Below are 19,266 nucleotides of genomic sequence, written 5' to 3' on the forward strand. Positions count from 1 at the left end.
AGGTTTCCTCTGCAACTGAAGCTCTTTCCACACTCCGGACATTCATAAGGTTTTTCTCTTGTGTGGGTCCTTTGATGTACATAAAGGTTTGTTCTGCAACTGAAGCTCTTTCCACACTCCGGACATTCATAAGGTTTTTCTCCTGTGTGGGTTCTTTGATGTACATAAAGGCCACTTATCTGACTGAAGCTCTTTCCACACTCTGGGCATTCATAAGGTTTCTCTCCTGTGTGGATCCTTTGATGTACATAAAGGTTTCTTCTGCAACTGAAGCTCTTTCCACACTCCGGACATTCATAAGGTTTCTCTCCTGTGTGGATCCTTTGATGTACATAAAGGGTTCTTCTGCAACTGAAGCTCTTTCCACACTCCAGGCATTTATGCAGTTTCTCTCCAGTGTGGAGCCTTTGATGTACATAAAAGTTTTCCCTCAGACTGAAGCTCTTTCCACACTCCGGGCATTCATACGGTCTCACTCCAGTGTGGATCCTTCGATGGTTTTTAAGAGCTTCATTTGATTTGGAGGATTTTCCACATTCCGGGCACTGATATTTCTTTCCTCCCTCCTGAATTCTGTCTCGTTTCCTGAGTTTCCCGCCTCTTCTGAGGGACCCTCCGCCCTCCAGGCCCGTCTCGGGGTCTCCGCCCGTTTCCTGCTCCCTGCTTCGCCCTCCAGGCGGCCTCCTTTCCCGGAGTCCCCTTCGGCTCATCCCTTCCGGGCCTTGCCCGCCGTCTCCTCCCGGGGCTGCTCCGCGGGGCCTCCTTCCTTCCTTCCTCCGCCGGGCTCGCCCGAACTCCTGCAGGGGAGAAGGGGGAGAGGCGGGTCACGGCTTCGTACCTTCCACGGAGGGGAGTCCCAGCCCCGACCGGCAGGCCGAAGCCTCGGCCTCTCAGAGAGACTTTCCGGCCAGACCTCCCTCCCAACGGCCGTCCCGCCAGACCAGGCCTCGGGCTGCCCCCCTCCCCCTGCGCCCTGCCTGCCTCCCAGCCCGTCCGCGGGCCGAATCAATTAGGTGCCTCGCTTCTATTCGTTTCCGGAAGCGGAGGCGGGACTTCGCTGAGAATCCTTTTCCTGTTATCGGTAGCTTTTCCTCTTTCCTTGAAAGGACCGCCCCGAGGAGTCCTCCTGCCAATCGCCGTCCTCTCCCGAGCCACCAATCTGCGCCTTCCTTTCGTTCGATCAGCCAGAGCGCGCCTGCGCAGTAGCGGAGAGGTTGTTTTCGGCAAAGTGGGTGGGGGAGCGGCTCCCTTTGAGCTTTGGGGTCCCGTCTCTCCTTCCCCCCCCCCCGCCTCCAGGCTGGCGGAGCTGACGGGCCTCCCGGGCTGCGTCTCTCCCCAGGCAGGGCGGGGTGGGGAGTTGGGGGGGCGCTCCCTCCCTTCTTCCTCCCTGGGGCCAAGGCCGAAACCTCGGCCTCTCAGTGAGACTTTCCGGGCAAGCCTTCCTCCCAGCGCCCGTCCCGCCAGACCGGGCCTCGGCCTCTCCCTCCCTCCCTCCCTCCCTTCTCCGCCTCTCGGACTGCGACTCCCGGCATCCCTTGCGCCCTACCTGGCTCCGAGCCCGTCCGCGGACGATTCGGTGCCTCAGTTCTTTTCCTTTCCGGAAGTAGAGGCGGGACTTCGCTGCCAGGCCTGTTTCCTGTTACCGGTAGCTCTTCCTGTTTTCTTGGAATGGACCGCCCCGAGGAGTCCTTCCGCCAATCGCCGCCATCGCCAGAGCGACCATTTGGCATCCTTCCGTTCAATCAGCCAGAGCGCGCCTGCGCAGTAGCGGAGTTTCGCTTTGGCAAGGGGGGGCTGAGGCGAGGGGCTCCCCTTGACCTTTGGGGTCCCGTCTTCTCCCCCCCCCCACCCGCATCCAGGCCGGCGAAGCTGAGCGGCCTCCCGGGCTGCGTCTCCGCCCCTCCCTCCTTCCTCCTCCTGGGTCTCTCCCTGGGCAAGGCGGGGGGGGGGCTGGGGGGCTCTTCCTCCGGGGGGGCTCGGGCCAGGCTCCCCCCGCGGGTTCTGCTCTTCAGAAGTTCTGCCTCTCCTTTCCCTCGCTCTGCATTCACACTGGAACCTCTTCGCGCACGTGGGGAAATAGGAGGATCTGCAATTACCTGTATTCTTGGACTTTAAATATTTGTATGCCAATGATGCTTTTCCCAAATGTATTTCTTCGGGGGTTTCCTGGAGACTAAAACAAATGAAAAACGGTGGCAGGGTTTGGAGAAAAGAAGGACTAAGGGGATGTGACAGTTTCAAGAGAGAAGCAACCTGGAATTTAGAAGAAACTTCCTGAGGACACACAATCAGCAGAATGACTTGCCTCCAAAAGTTGTGGGTGTTTCATCCCTGCAGGTTTTTAAGAAGAGATTGGACAGCCAGTTGTCTGAAATGGTATATTGGGTCTCCTGCTTGAGGAGGGCGGGGGTGGACTAGATCTCCAAGGTCCCTTCCAGCTCTGTTCTAAATCTTTTTTTTTATTAAAAAGTTTTAACATACAATTTTTTCTTTAAAAACCCCCCCTCCCCCTCCCTTCTCCCTCCCTCCCACCACTCCCCCCTCCCCCCCTCCCCCCCACTTCCCAGAGCTAAATACAAGGTATATATAAAAAAAACAATCATAAACAACCATATACTAACAACCATAAACTCTAAAATCCATCACTCTCTAGCTTATATAGGATAAATATATATATATATTAAATATATATAGAAAAACAAAAATAGAAAAAGAAGAAAAGAAAGAAGACCTATTCAAATGCTACATGAAACTTCTTAACCCTATACTTGTTCTGGATAAACTCAATCCATTTTCTCCATTCCATAATATAGCGTTCTTGCGAGTGATCTTTCAAATAGGCCGAAATCTTCGCCATCTCAGCCAGGTCGGAAACCTTTAACGTCCACTCTTCTATGGTCGGCAGTTCTTCTTTCTTCCAATACTGGCCTATCAAAAGTCTCGCTGCCGTAATTAAATTCAACATCAACTTAGTGTCCACAACTGTAGCATCTGTAATTATTCCCAACAAAAAAAGTTGCGGACAAAACTTTATCCTCTGTTTAAAAATCTTCTGCATATTCCACCAGACTTTTATCCAAAAAGCCTTAACCTTTTTACAAGTCCACCATATGTGAAAATATGTTGCGTCTTCATCACCGCACCTCCAACATTTAGGCTGATAATTCGGATACATACTTGCAAGCTTTTTAGGATCTAAATGCCATCTATAAAACATTTTGTAAAAATCTCTCTTAAATTTTGAGCTTGTGTAAATTTTACATTCCTCACCCAAATCTTTTCCCACGTGTCCATTGTAATAACTTCCTGTATGTTTTGGGCCCATTTTATCATACAATCCTTAACAAGTTCTGTTTCTGAGTCAATCTCTATCAACGCAAGATATATCCGTTTAATATGTGCTGGTCCCTGATTTCTGATTTGCTTTATCAAATTTTCATCAGTCATTGTAAAACCATTTTTCTGGTCTTCTTTCCACCTGGCCCGTAACTGAGTATATTGAAACCAGTTTTGAACAACCTTCTCTTTTCGCAAGAGGCTATATGGTTTCAAACACCAAACATTTCTTTCCAAGCTTAGGATCTCCTTGTACGTAGTCACATCATGTTTGAAGCCAGCATGTATATTTTCTATTGCGTGTTTTGGAATTGCCCACAATGGTATCTTGCAGTCTAACTTATGTCTATACTTCCTCCAAACTCTCAACAATGCCTGTCTTAAAATATGCACTCTAAACACATTGTCAAGCTCTGTTCTAAATCTGAATTTGAATTTTCCTTCACTAATAACCAACCTCAGCTCTGTACCATCAGGGATATTTCAAAGGGATCCTCTGAGGTATCCAAGGGGAGGGAATTGGGGGAGGTGCCCATTTATTTCGGAATGACTTATTTGGAGAGCAGCCCAACTCCCAATGACTATGAGTGCCATGACGGTGGTGCTAGGTTTGCCACCAACCATATTGTGAAGTTCACAGATGATACAACAGTAGCGGACCTTAGTCATGATGAAAATGAGTTACCGAAAGGAGGTTGAGGGGTTGGTGAACTGGTGTAAGGAAAACAGCCTAGTGTCACGACGTCCTCTGCCAGGAAACACAAGCACTCCAAAAGGAACGGGTGACCAGGTTTATTTCTTCCACAAATCAAACCACGGTAAAGTCAGCGTTGAGGCACCTAGCCTCAACGCTCTTTTATCATGTTACCACACCCTAACCCCACCCCTTCAAAGCAAACCGGCATCCGCCCGCCTCCCCATAAACGCCCCACCCATCACCGTGCATAGCCACCACCCATTGTGTGCACTGCTGCGGCCCGCCAAGCCCCCTCTCAGGTAAGCCCTGTCCTTCCGCTCCCTCACGCGCCCCAGTCCGTGCCGGCGTTGCGGCTGTTAGCTCCCCCCCAGAGTCCATCCAAGCGCACAGTGAGAGAGGGTGGCAAAACGGACCCAGCCACACACCCCTCTACAGTTTGCTGGGGCGAGTCTGACTGTCCGTTCGGCCCTTCATCGCCTCCAGTCCGTTTCTGCCCGGGCGCTGCCCGCAGCTCAGAGTCCTGCCGCCGAGGAGTTGAAGGGTCCTGGGCAGACGCCAGCGCTAGTCCGGTGGGCGCCCGGCGCCATCCTCGCTGACGAGGCGAGCGCGCGTCCGCCGGCCGTCTGGAAGCGGGCGCACCGATCAGCTGGGCGCTGGCCAGCTGCGCGGCAGGGCCGCGGCGCGTTCCGCGAAGTCCGGGCGAAGCCACACCCACCAACCGAGCGTCCGGGGGTCGAGGGAGACGATGTCTGGGAGCGGGCGCGCCTATCAGCTGGGCACCGGCCAGCTGCACGGCGGGGCTGTGGCGGCGCGCTCCGCGGAGTCCGGCCAAAGCCACGCCCAGCATCCGAGCGTCCGGGGCTCGACGGAGGCGATGTCGAGGCCCGAGCGGGCAGCAGGCCGGCGGGGCTTGACACCTAGTTTTAAATACCAGAAAAACCATAGAAATCATTGTCGATTTCAGAAAAGGCAGGAACAGCCACCCTTTTCTCTGCATTAATGATTCACCTGTGGAGATAGTTACCAGCATCAAATTCATGGGTGTGCAGCTAATGAGTAAAATTACATACCCCTTGAAAAAGTGTGTAATATTATTCAAATTCCACTATTTGGCATCACAGAATAGCAGAATCATTAAATAGAGTGTAGCAATAAAGGGAACAATAAAATGGTGCTGTACATAAGTTTACTTACACCTTGAATGTTTGGGCTGAGAATACAGTATACACTCATGTTGACAAAGATTGAGATGGCAATGAAAGGTAAGAGTTCACACCTTTCTTACTGAGCTGTAATTAAAGGTAAAGGTTCCCCTGCACATGCCTGCTAGTCTTTTCCAACTCTAGGGGGCGGTGCTCATCTCCGTTTCAAAGCCGAAGAGCCAGCGCTTTTCCAAGGACGTCTCCGTGGTCATGTGGCCGGCATGACTGGACGCCAAAGGCACACAGAACGCTGTTCCCTATTTTCTACTTGCATTTTTATGTGCTTTCGAACTGCTAGGTGGGCAGAAGCTGGGACGAGTAACAGGCACTCACTCACGCACTCGGGATTCGACCAGCCAAACTGTCGACCTTCTGATTGACAAGCTCAGCATCCTAACCGAGCCACCTTGTCCCTGAGCTGTAATTAGATCTGTGATAAATATTCAAGCAGCTTCTTAGCCCTTGAGAAGCCCTTTTGCATTTCATCAATTGCATTTTAAGTTCTGGTGGCTCAGTTATTAAAAGTGCAGTATTGCAGGAAGACTGTTCACAGCCTGGAGTTCTATTCTGACAGCGCTCAGCCTCGTCTCAGCCTTCCATCCTTCTAAGGGTGTAAAATGAGACCCAGATTGTTGCGGGCAATATGCAAATAATGGTGACCTTGTAAATCTGCCAGACAGCACTGTAAAGCACTATGGTGTGGCAGATAAGTCTAAATGCTATTGTTATTTTAGTGGCACCGTTGTGACTGAGGGTCTGCACACTCAGGCATATTTAGTGCTTTTTCCCCATATGTACTGTATCCTTTAATGTCCACGGAGATGTTCGTTAACAATAAAGCTCTTTCCACACTCAAAGTATGGTTTTTCTCCCAAGTGGATTGATGCTTATGAAGACTTCACTTCTCATACAATCTCTTTCCACACCCAGACACTGATGATTTCTCTCGTGACTTGAGTGTTTGATATGTATAAACGCTTGTCTAGGGTTTGTCTCCTGAGTGGATAGTTTCATGTGTATCAAGGTGCCCCCTCTTATTGAAGCACCTTCCACACTCCAGGCCTTTATGTGGTTTCTATCCTTTGTGGGTCCTTTGATGTCTATAAAGATTGCCATTCTGAGTGAAGGTCTTTTCACACTCTAGGCATTTATACGGTTTTTCTCCAATGTGAATTCTTTTTTTTATTAAAGAGTTTTACAATATTTTACAATATATCCCCAAATCCTTCTCACCCCAACCCCCCCACTTCCCCCCCCAGTTCCCAGAGCTAAATACAGGATTATGGTTACAACAATCATATTCTAAATAAAAATTTACACAATATACAATCAACCAAATTCGCACTGCGCTTTAACTCTCTCTTAGCATAACTACTAACAATAACAATATCCCACTAAATTCTACTCATAAGCTAAATGGAACTTTTTGGTCCCATATTTGTTTTCAATATAATTTATCCAACTCCTCCAAACTGAAATATATCTCTCCTGTGAGTGATCCTTTAAATAAGCAGAAATCTTGGACATTTCTGCAAGATTAGAAACTTTAAACACCCATTCTTCTACCGTGGGCAGATTGTCCTTCTTCCAATATTGTCCCACCAGTAACCGTGCTGCCGTTATCATATTCAACATCAGATTAGTCTCTTTGACATCACAATTTACAACAATACCCAGTAAGAACAATTGCGGGGAAAACTTTATCTTCCTCTTAAAAATCTTTTGAATGTTCCACCAAATTTTAATCCAGAAGGCTTTTATGTTTCTACAAGTCCACCACATGTGGAAATAGGTAGCTTCTAAGCTACCACACCTCCAACACTTAGACTGCAGATTAGGATACATGTTGGACAACTTCTTGGGATCCAGATGCCATCTATAAAACATTTTGTAAAATTTTTCTCTTAAATTTTGAGCCTGGGTAAATTTAACATTTCTAACCCAAATTATCTCCCAGGTGTCCAACGAGATTGGTTCCTGAATATTTTGTGCCCACTTTACCATGCAATCTTTAACCAATTCTGTTTCCGAATCCAATTCAATTAAAGCGTTATATATCCTCTTTATATGTGCACATTTTGAATCTCTAATTTGCTTTACTAAATTTTGATCTGTAATTGTGATACCAACCTTTTGATCTGACTTCCACCTAGCTTTCAATTGGGTATATTGAAACCAAGAGTAATTTATGTTTTCTTGTCTTAACTCCTCTGCTGATTTAAGTTGCCAATCATTCCCTTGCAATTTGAGTAGTTCCTTATAAGAAACCATATCCATACTCACTCCCATAGATACACCCTCTATCGCGTGTCCAGGAATTCCCCAAATCGGTATTTTATAATTTAACTTATTATAGTACTTTTTCCAGACACGCAGTAAAGCACTTCTAAGAATATGGGATTTAAAAGCCCTGTCTACCTTCTTATCATAAAGCAAATATGCATGCCATCCATATACCAAATCCCATCCCTCAAGATGAAGTATTCTCTTGTTAGTTAAATTAAGCCAATCACTAACCCAGGTCAAAGCAGCCGCATCATAGTACAATTTCAAATTCGGCGCCTTGAGTCCCCCTCTTTCCCTGGCATCCTGTAAAATCTTGAATTTAACTCTTGGTTTTTTCCCCGCCCAGATAAATTTGTTAATACCCTTCTGCCATTGATCAAGGTTGGCATCCTTTTTCAGTATAGGTATCATCTGAAACAGAAAGAGGAACTTTGGTAGAACATTCATTTTAACAACTGCAATTCTTCCCAGTAGTGATAATTGTAATTTTTTCAAATTATTTAAGTCCCTTTGTACCTTCAACCATAGTGTTTCATAATTATTCTTATACAATTTTACATTTGAGGCTGCAATATGCACTCCTAGTCCAATGTGAATTCTTTGATGACTATAAAGGTGTCCCCTCTGACTAAAGCTCTTTCCGCACTCCAGGCATTTAAATGGGTTCTCTCCTGTGTGGGTCCTTTGATGTCTATAAAGAGTGCCATTCTGAGTGAAGATCTTTCCACACTACAGGCATTTATACGGTTTTTCTCCAGTGTGGATTCTTTTATGTCTATAAAGGGTGCCATTATGAGCGAAGGTCTTTCCACACTCCAGGTATTTATGTGGTTTCTCTCCTGTGTGGATTCTTAGATGTCTATAAAGGTGTCTCCTCTCAATGAAGCTCTTTCCACACTCCAGGCATTTATGTGGTTTCTCTCCTGTGTGGGTCCTTTGATGTCTATAAAGGTGTCCCCTCTCACTGAAGCTCTTTCCACACTCCAGGCATTTATGTGGTTTCTCTCCTGTGTGGGTCCTTTGATGTTTATACAGGCTACTCCTGTCACTGAAGCTCTTTCCACACTCCAGGCATTTATGTGGTTTCTCTCCTGTGTGGGTCCTTTGATGTACATAAAGGCTGCTCCTCTGACTGAAGCTCTTTCCACACTCCAGGCATTTATGTGGTTTCTCTCCTGTGTGGATTCTTAGATGTCTATAAAGGTGTCCCCTCTCACTGAAGCTCTTTCCACACTCCAGGCATTTATGTGGTTTCTCTCCAGTGTGGGTTCTTAGATGCGCTTTAAGGTTTCCATTTATTTTAAGGAATTTTCCACATTCCGGGCACTGATATTTCTTTCCTCCCTCCTGGATTCTCTGGGGACTCCCGAGTCTTCCATCTGTTCTCCTCTCACTGAAGCTCTTTGCATACCCCAGGTGTTTATGCAGTTTTTTCTCTAAGTGGATCCTTTGATGTTTATAAAGGTGTCCCGGCCGACTGAAGCTCTTTCCACACTCCAGGCATTTATGTGGTTTCTCTCCTATGTGGGTCCTTTGATGTGTATAAAGGTTTCCCCTCTGACTGAAGCTCTTTCCACACTCCAGGCATTTATGTGGTTTTTCTCCTGAGTGGATCCTTTGATGTGTATAAAGGTTTCCCCTCTGACTGAAGCTCTTTCCACACTCCAGGCATTTATGTGGTTTTTCTCCTGAGTGGATCCTTTGATGTTTATAAAGGTTTCCACTCAGACTGAAGGTCTTTCCACACTCCGGGCATTCATACGGTCTCACTCCAGTATGGATTCTTAGATGCCTTTCAAGATCTCCATTTCTTTTGAAGGATTTTCCACATTCCGGGCACTGATATTTCTTTCCTCCCTCCTGGATTCTGTGGCGTTTCCCGAGTCTCCCGCCTCTTCTGAGGGACCCTCCGCCCTCCAGGCCCGTCTCGGGGTCTCCGCCCGTTTCCTGCTCCCCGCTTCGCCCTCCAGGCGGCCTCCTTTCGCGGAGTCCCCTTCGGCTCATCCCTTCCGCGCCTTGCCCGCCGTCTCCTCCCGGGGCTGCTCCGCGGGGCCTCCTTCCTTCCTCCGCCGGGCTCGCCCGAACTCCTGCAGGGGAGAAGGGGGAGAGGCGGGTCACGGCTTCGTCCCTTCCACGGAGGGGAGTCCCAGCCCCGCCCGTGGAGGAAGGCCGAAGCCTCGGCCTCTCAGAGAGACTTTCCGGCCAGACCTCCCTCCCAACGCCCGTCCCGCCAGACCAGGCCTCGGGCTCCCCCGCTCCCCCTGCGCCCTACCTGCCTCCCAGCCCGTCCGCGGGCCGAATCAATTAGGTGCCTCGCTTCTCTTCGTTTCCGGAAGCGGAGGCGGGACTTCGCTGAGAATCCTTTTCCTGTTATCGGTAGCTTTTCCTCTTTCCTTGAAAGGACCGCCCCGAGGAGTCCTCCTGCCAATCGCCGTCCTCTCCCGAGCGACCAATCTGCGCCTTCCTTTCGTTCGATCAGCCAGAGCGCGCCTGCGCAGTAGCGAGAGGTTGTTTTCGGCAAAGTGGGCGGGGGAGCGGCTCCCTTTGAGCTTTGGGGTCCCGTCTCTCCTTCCCCCCCCCGCCTCCAGGCTGGCGGAGCTGACGGGCCTCCCGGGCTGCGTCTCTCCCCAGGCAGGGCGGGGTGGGGAGTTGGGGGGGCGCTCCCTCCCTTCTTCCTCCCTGGGGGCTCCGGCCAGGCCCCCCCCGCGGCCCCCCTCCCGCGCGGGGGTGGGAGCCGATGGGGAGAAGGGCGGGGGAGGCGGGAGAGCAGCCTTCCCGTATCTGGGGGGCGCCCCGAGGAGGAGGAGGAGGAGGAGGGAGCCGGGCTCTTCCCCAAAGCCCCCCCCCCCCAAGGCCGGAGAAGCAGCCACGAAGGGAAACCGAGCGGGGAGGGAAGCAGCCAGGGAGGAAGGAGGGATTTCCTGACAGGGAGGGCAATAAACCAGCGGGACGACCTGCCCCCAGAAGCTGTGAATGCTCCAACACTGGAGCTTTTAAAGAAGAGTCATTTGTCTGAAATGGTCTAGGGCAGGGGTAGGCAACCTTGGCTCTTTTATGACTCGTGGACTTCAACTCCCAGAATTCCTGAGCCAGCTATGCTGAGGGAAAAGGGAGAGGTTTCCAAACTGAGCCGTGCTGGCTCAGGAATTCTGGGAGTTGAAGTCCACGAGTCATAAAAGAGCCAAGGTTGCCTACCCCTGGTCTAGGGCATGGGGTGTCAAAGTCAATTTCATTGAGGGCTGGGTGGGTGTGGCCTACTGGGTGGGTGTGGCTAGAGTGCGTATGGCCTACTGGGTGGGCATGGCCAGCTCTACATCGTTGGCATCAAGGGTGCCTATGGGGGGCCTGGGCAGGAGTGGGACAGATCTGAGGGTCTCTGGGTCAGGGCCAAGGCTAGTGGGAGGCATTCCCTCACTGTTTCCAGGATGGCTTCGCGGGCCCCATGAAACCACAGGCCGGATCTGGCCCCCGGGCCTTGTGTTTGACATGTCTGGTATAGGGTCTCCTGCCTGAGCAGCGGGTTGGACTAGATGACCTCCCACATCCCTTCCAATTCTATTATTGTTATTATTTACAAGGTCCCTTCTACTTCTGTGATTCTGATCTCGTGGACGATCCTGGCTTTCTCGGGGTTTTGCTGTTCAGAGTTTCTGCCTCTCATTCCCCTCACTCTGCATTCACACCGGAACGTCTTCGCGCACGTGGGGGAAAAGGAAATATAAATAAATAAATATAAATAAATAAACCTTTATTGTCAAAGTACAACATGTGTACATTGAGATTAGCTGAGCCTCCCCCTGTGGTCTCTCCCCCCAACACACAGTGACAACAAACCCCCCATCCCACCACACTATGTGAACCAACTACACCACACACCGGTCTCCCAAGTCAATTCTGCATAAGATTATATCCCATTTAATTTATTGTATTGTTTATATGCATTGTTTATATGTATTGTTTGACTTTAAATATTTATATTCAGCTCATGCTTTTCTCAAATGTTTTTCTTCAGTTTTTCTCTCTCCTGTTCTGCCCTACCAAAGGGGAAGGGGGAAAGTGGGGAGGATGAAGGAGCCCCGCCATAAATTGGCCTTAAGGACCATCTTCCCCAGCCTCTCAGGGTGCTTCGGACTGGAGTACATTTGGGGTGCTGTATAAGAGCTAATGCTGCTACCCCTTTGGGAGCTTCCTTTGAGAGAAGAATCCATCCACGCCCCGAGGGTGGCAGGTGTGTCTCTTCCTCAATCCTGACTTCCATCGCAGGCCAGAGATTGAAGTTTCTGCGCAGGATCTTAGGTGTTCCTAGCACTGCCATCGAGAGAGCTCTGAGTCGGTTCCTGGGATCTGTTGCAGCCCACCTGCCAGCTTCCGAATCCAATCCCTGAGTGCTGGGACTGGGACTACTGTCAAGCTGTCAGGAAGGATAACTGCAAAAAGCATCACAGGGGCAGCAAAGAGGGTTGGGTCAGTCAGCCCCCTCCCCTCTGGCGGCATCCCCAGCCCCTCCCTGCCCAGACCCAGCTTCTCCTCTCTGGCCCCTTCTCTCCCCAGGACCCCTTTGCAAAACTGCAGCTGAGGGGGGGGGGGGAACCCCTCCAACGCTTCTACCCTTCATACATGTTTTTTTTTACCTTTGTTGGCCTTTTGGCACCCTGATGCTCAAGCTGCCGCACAGGCACACATTTTCCTCCTATCCACCCCCCCTTTGGAGGGGGCTCCTGATACAGCTGCTAGCTGGGCCAGCGAGATATAACCCCCCAACTCTGGGTTGGCAGTTATCTCATTTTCTTCCTGCAGCTGACTGGCAAATCAACACACCTGTTTATCCGCCAGCAGATTTGCAAGTTCATTCTCCCCTTTCCCCCCCCCACTTACCTGTCCATTTCAATGGGCATCTGTAAGCACCCAGCTGCTGAGACTTTGGAAAAAGTGCAAAGAAGAGCAACTAAGATAGTTAAAGGCCTGTCAGGACTTTTTCCCCATTGCCCGGTTTTGGTGTGACGCATCCGGCCTGTGGGTCGTCACTTAGACATGCCTGGTCTATAGGGACTCCTGCTGGAGTAGGGAGCTGGACTGGGAGACCTCTCGGGTCCCTTCCAGATCTATTCTAAACTTGAATTTGCCTTCAGTAACCACCAATGTCAGCTCTGAACTGTTCCCAGGAACTCATTTCAGCTTCAGCAGCTCAAGCATCAAACCCTGAAGAAGACAAAGGGGGGGGGCAAAGGACATTATGCTCACTTTTTCCCCTAAGTCAGAGAACCAGCCCACAGGATGGTTGTTGCACCCCGAGGATTTCACTATGATGATTTGCCACCTTGGAATTGTCCCTGAAAGAGAAGCCAGCATCCACTCGGGGATTTTTCAAAGAGGTTCTCTGGGATATCCAAGGGCAGGGAATTTGGGGGAGGTGCCCAGTTATTTAGGAATGACTTTTTTTTATTAAATTTAGAGAGCAGCCCACATCCCAATGGCTGGGTGGCTTAGAAAAGATAAAAATAAAAGGGGAAAGAACGTGTACATCAGGGCAAAACACTTACTGCATTGCACAGCAAAACGCTCTCTTGCTCAAACCACCTGCAGAACCCCAGCGCAGGTGCTAAAGCGGCTGGACCTCAATTAATCTTTTCCCAGATCAGCCATTAGTCAACTGAGCACAGAAACCATCCTCACGTCACACCCTACAGTCCGTATCTTCGCAAGCACCTTCAAGGTATTTTCTGAATAGCAATACAGACTGAGCTGGTTCTTTTTTTTTTAACTTTCCAGTGCTACACAGCATCTCTTGCATTTCCTCGTGGTCCCCCATTAATGTCATTAAAATTAAACTACCAAGCAAAATAAAATGGTACAATCAGTAAACCGTAGCAATAAAGGAAATAGTAAAATGGTCCCGTTCAGAAGTGTGCTTCCTAATGCTTGGGTTGATAATACATTATGCGCTCAAGTTGAAACACACTGGTTGAGATGGCAATGAAGGGCAAATGTCTATGGGGATTCTCAGTTGTCATTGTCGCAAGAGGCAATTGGACTTTGAATTTCTTTGAAGACGTTTTGCTTCTCATCCAAGGAGCTTCTTCAGCTTCAACTGAAGGAGCATGGTGCTTCACTGCTGCAGGAACCGGCTGCAAGTAGAGCACGGGGACTGCTGGGAATTGCAAGAGATGGTGAGTGGGAGGCTGTTCAGAGATGAAGAAGCGAAACATCTTCAAAGGAAAACAAGAAAGTCTAGTCGCCTCTTGAAAAAGGACCTTATTGGATGGTAATTAGATTTATGATAAACATTCAAGGAGTTTCTTAGCCTTTAATAAACCTTTGTGCACTACATCTCTAGGGTTACATTGACTTTGCTGGGTATTGAAGCATTGTAGCAACACTCTTATCTATAATGGGGCGGGATGACTCAGTGGTTAAAGACTGAGCTTGGAGAGATGACAGCCTGGGTTCGAGACTCAAGAACTGTAGACGACCAGGCTGAGCCCGAGGGGGTCAAATGTGTCATAAGTCATGACTACCTTTGCACCCACAAGAGATCTAACTTGCATGTGCCTCAGCTACTGAAAAAAAATCTGTTCTGGCTTGCTGAGTAATATATAAAATATAGCACCACAAATTTGTGAGGATAAGTATCCATAATTGAACAGGTATATGCACTCCTTGCAGTATTTGCAAGATGTGGATCAATTTGTAAGAAACTATGAGTGATCAGAGAAAAATAATTTGTGACGTCATTCACATTAAACTATGAAGCAACTCAAAATAGCACAATCATTAAACTGTAGCAAGAAAGGAAATAGTAAAATGACCCGGTTCGGAGAGTTAAGATGGCTGATACTCGGGCTGATAATACATTATGCACACAAGTTGAAACACACAGGTTGAGATGGTAATGAAAGGTAAGTATCTACATCTGGGTTTTACTGGATGGTAATTAGATCTGTGATGAATATTCAAGGAGTTTCTTAGCCTTAAAAACAAAACCTTTGTGCATTACATCCAGTGCTGCACTGACACTGCCGGGTACAGAAGCATCGTAACAACACTCTATAAGGGGATGCAATGGCTCAGCAGCTAAAGACTTTGAGCTTGTCAGCTGGAAAGCTGACAGCCCAGGTTCAAGACCCAAGAGCTGTAGATGACCAGGCTTAGGTCGAGGGAGGGGCCAAATGCTTCATCGGTCGTGAGTCCCTTCGCACCCACAAGAGATCTAACTCCAGCCCACCTTGAATTCCTTTCTATTCTTAACTCCCGTTAATTTCCCTTGATGGTTAGTAATGCAGATTCTTGTAGAGAGCTTAAGTTTATGATAATTTTTTATACACATTTGAACTGTCTGGATCTCCGTTTTTTCCTGGTGCTTGACAAGAGATGCGTGATGGGACGAGCCCCAGCTTCTGCCCAATTAGCCATTTGAAAACATGCAAATGAAAGCTGATAAACAGGTAACACTTTGGTGGGAGAGTATGTCTCTGCACGCTGGGTCTCTTGGCGAAGAAACACAGATGAGCACCGCCCTTAAGAATCGGAAAACAACTGGATGGGGCAAATCATTCATCTGTCCATTTCTATGGCTTTGCTTCTGTGTAGATTCTTGGATGGTTTGGGGAGAATTCCACTTCTTTTGAAGGATTTTTCAATCTGTACAAATGTAAACTTTCTTCTCCGGGCGAGGTCCATAATATTTACTCAGGCCTACATTGTCACTGAAGCTCTTTCTGCACTCCAGGCATGTACAGAGTTTTACTCTTGTGCGAACTCTTTGAAGTTGATGAAGGTGTCCACTCTGAGTAAATTTCCTGCCAATGCCAAGCATTTATAGAACTTCTCACCTGAATGGATTCTTTGATGGGTATAATAGTTTCCTTGCTGACTGAAGCTCTTTCCAGACTCCAGGCATTTGTAGGGTTTCTCTCCCGTGTGAATCCTTTGATGTTGACAGAGATGTCCACCCTGAGTAAAGCATTTTCCACACTTCAGGCATTTAAAGGGTTTTTCTCCTGAGTGGATTCTTTGATGTGTATGAAGGCTTGCCTGGTGACTGAAACTCTTTCCACACTTCACACATTTATATGGTTTCTGTCCTGTGTGAATTCTTTCGTGCCGACTGAGGTGCTCTGCCCGACTGAAAGTTTTTCCACACTCCAGGCATTCATATGGTTTCTCTCCTGTGTGGATTCTTTGATGTTGACTGAGGTGTCCGCCATCCGTAAAGCTCTTTCCACACTCTAAGCATTTATATGGTTTCTTTCCTGTGTGAATTCTTTGATGCATGTAAAGGCTCCCATTTTGACGGAATCTCTTTCCACAATCCAGGCACTCATATGGCTTCTCTCCTGTGTGGATTCTTTGATGTTGACGGAGATGGGCGTTTTCAGTAAAGGTTTTCCCACACTCCAGACATTTGTACGGTTTCTCCCCTGAGTGGATTCTTTGATGTCTATAAAGGTGTCCCCTTTGACTGAAGCTCTTTCCACACTCCAGGCATTTATATTCTTTTTCTCTAGTGTGAACTCTCTGATGATTAGAAAGGCTTCTCCTCTGACTGAAGGCCTTTCCACATTCCAGGCATTTATGGACTTTTCCTCTCGAGTGGATCCTTTGATGTTTACAAAGGTTTTCCCTCTCACTAAAGGTCTTTCCACATTCCCGGCATTTATGCAGCTTTTCCCCGGCATGGATTCTTTGGTGTCGAAGGAGGTGCCCACTCACAATAAAGTTTTTCCCACACTCCAGGCATCTATATGGTTTTACTCCAGTGTGGATTCTTTTATGTATGTAAAGGTTTCCACTGAGCCTGAAGGCCTTTCCGCATTCGAGGCATTTAAATGGTTTTTCTCCCGTGTGGAACCTTTGATGGGCGTAAAGGTTTCCGCTTAAACTGAAGGTTTTCCCACATTCCAGGCATTTGTAGGGTTTTTCTCCCGTGTGGATCCTTTGATGGGCATAAAGGGTTCCACTCTGACTGAAGCTTTTTCCACACTCCAGGCATTTAAATGGTTTCTCCCCAGTGTGGATTCTAAGGTGGTTTTCCAGGTTTTCATTCGTTTTGAAGGAATTTCCACATTCTGTGCACTGGTATTTCTTTTCTCCGCCCGTTTCCCGCTCCCCGCTTCGCCCTCCAGGCGGCCTCCTTTCCCGGAGTCCCCGTCGGCTCATCCCTTCCGCGCCTTCCCCGCCGTCTCCTCCCGGGGCTGCTCCGCGGGGCCTCCTTCCTTCCTCCGCCGGGCTCGCACGAACTCCTGCAGGGGCGAAGGGAGAGAGGCGGGTCACGGCTTCGTCCCTTCTCCAGAGGGGAGTCCCAGCCCCGACCGGAAGTCCGAAGCCTCAGCCGCTCAGTGAGACTTTCCGGCCAGACCTCCCTCCCATCGCCCGTCCCGCCAGACCAGGCCTCGCCCTCCCTTCTCCTCCAGAGAGCCTCTCGGACTGCGACTCCCGGCATCCCTTGCGCCCTACCTGGGTCCGAGCCCGTCCGCGGACGAATCAATTCGGTGCCTCAGTTCTTTTCCTTTCCGGAAGTAGAGGCGGGACTTCGCTGCCAGGCCTGTTTCCTGTTACCGGTAGCTCTTCCTGTTTTCTTGGAATGGACCGCCCCGAGGAGTCCTCCCGCCAATCGCCGTCATCGCCAGAGCGACCATTCGGCATCCTTCCGTTCAATCAGCCAGAGCGCGCCTGCGCAGTAGCGGAGTTTCGCTTTGGCAAGGGGGGGCTGAGGCGAGGGGCTCCCCTTGACCTTTGGGGTCCCGTCTTCTCCCCCCCACCGCATCCAGGCCGGCGGAGCTGACGGGCCTCCCGGGCTGCGTCTCCTCCCCTCTCTCCCTCCTCCTCCGGGGTCTCTCCCTGGGCAGGGCGGGGGGGTTGGGGGGCTCTTCCTCCGGGGGGGGCTCGGGCCAGGCTCCCCCCGCGGGTTCTGCTCTTCAGAAGTTCTGCCTCTCCTTTCCCTCGCTCTGCATTCACACTGGAACCTCTTCGCGCACGTGGGGAAATAGGAGGATCTGCAATTACCTGTATTCTTGGACTTTAAATATTTGTATGCCAATGATGCTTTTCCCAAATGTATTTCTTCGGGGGTTTTCGGGAGACTAAAACAAATGAAAAACGGTGGCAGGGTTTGGAGAAAAGAAGGACTAAGGGGGGACTTGACAGTTTCCAATATTTGAGGGCTTTTTCCAAAGCACCAGAACAGAAACTGAAACAAGAGAGAAGCAACCTGGAATTAAGGAGAAACTTCCTGAGCACACACAATCTGTGGCATGTGGGTGTTTCATCCCTGTGGGTTTTTTAAGAAGAGATTGGACAGCCAGTTGTCTGAAATGGTATATTGGGTCTCCTGCTTGAGGGGGGCGGGGGTGGACTAGGAGATCTCCAAGGTCCCTTCCAGCTCTGTTCTAAATTTGACTTTGAATTTTCCTTCACTAATAACCAACCTCAGCTCTGAACTCTTCCCAGGAACTCATTCCATCTTCAGCAGCTGAAGCATCAAACCCGGAAGAAAGAGTGGAGGGGGGGGCAGATCTTGTCCTGCATGCCTGAGATAGAAACCAAGTTCCATCAGGGATGTTTCAAAGGGATCCTCTGAGGTATCCAAGCGGAAGGGATTGGGGGAGGTGCCCATTTATTTCGGAATGACTTATTTGGAGAGCAGCCCAACTCCCAATGACTATGAGTGCCTTACAAAAGAGAAGAACAAAAAAGGAAAGAAGGAGTACACCTTATTGCATTGCACATCATAGCTCCCTCTGGCTCAAACCACCTTCCTGACCCACCCACCCCACTCTAGGAGCAAAGCCTCCTCCTCCATTTGTTGGGTGAGGCACAGAAATCTCTGGGTGATGCTGTTCGAGAGGGGAGGTGGTTGCAGCTCTCTTGGGGGGCAACATGAAAGCAATGGGCCATCGCTGCCTTTCCAATTCCAGTCCCTGCTGTGCTCCAGGTGCTAAAGAGGCTGGACCTCAATTAACCTTTTCCCAGATCAGCCATTAGTCAACTGAGCACAGAAACCATACTCGTGTCAAACCCTACAGTCCGTATCTTCACAAGCCCTTTCAAGGGAATTTATGCACAGCAATAGAGACTGAGCTGGTTCTTTTTTTAACTTTCCAGTGCTAGACAGCTTCTCTTGCATTTCCTGGTGCTGCCCCATCCAAGTGCCAACTACATGTAAACAAGCTTTACTTCTCAAGTCAGCCAGACATGTCCAGGGACAGAGTGAGAGACACCTGGCTGGAGAAGGTTCCCTGATGGACACTGTCCGGGCGAGTCCTTGCAATAAGACTCAATGGCAAGGGAAGCCCTCACATTTCCACAACATGCTCAGTTTGGCTAGTCTTATGCCAGGTTAAGTTGGCCTCCAAAGAGCCTGTTGAACAATGCTAGGGTTCTGGATGTGCAAACCGAGGAGTGGGGAAAGAAGTCTTGTGAACAGAGCCTCTGGTCCCGCTGGGTTCTTGTTTAGGGCTTTCCCAGGTCAGAAGTGAGCAATGATGGACCTTTTATGACTTCAACTCCCAGAATTCCTGAGGCCGCTTGGACAGTATTTGGCTGGATCGTCCTAAAAGGGGCATCCTTCCAAGCCATCGCCCTGTTCCTTCCTTCCCTTTCCCAGCTTTTCCCTGCAGAGGGAGCGCGCACTCTCGCTCTGTTCCGTCAGCTGCACAGAAGGCGACAGTGCTAACGTACTTTTCCTTCCGCCTGCTGTAAAGAGGGCGCCCGCAGCCTCCATCGCTTCCGCCCAGCACCAAAATGGCG

The 19,266-nt window shown here is 49.4% G+C and overlaps 1 protein-coding gene and 1 long non-coding RNA gene across 2 annotated transcripts; both read right to left on the reverse strand.

Annotated features, from left to right (window-relative positions):
- Positions 1-1,705: 1,705 nt before the first annotated feature.
- Positions 1,706-19,266, reverse strand: LOC310647751. Its single transcript, XR_014493932.1, has 3 exons — positions 19,198-19,266; positions 17,946-18,047; positions 1,706-2,173 (listed from the first exon to the last, which is right to left on the reverse strand). It is a non-coding gene; the product is annotated as an uncharacterized lncRNA (long non-coding RNA).
- Positions 12,599-16,677, reverse strand: LOC310647527 (uncharacterized protein; the record flags this gene model as incomplete). The annotated part of the gene is made up of 2 exons (XM_083374845.1): positions 12,599-12,720; positions 14,744-16,677. The coding sequence occupies one exon, from the start codon at positions 16,675-16,677 to the stop codon at positions 15,262-15,264; it is 1,416 nt and encodes a 471-aa protein (XP_083230971.1). The 3' UTR covers positions 12,599-12,720; positions 14,744-15,261.

Source organism: Vipera ursinii (genome assembly GCF_947247035.1).
Source record: "Vipera ursinii genome assembly, chromosome: 16".
Classification (NCBI taxonomy): Eukaryota; Metazoa; Chordata; class Lepidosauria; order Squamata; family Viperidae; genus Vipera; species Vipera ursinii.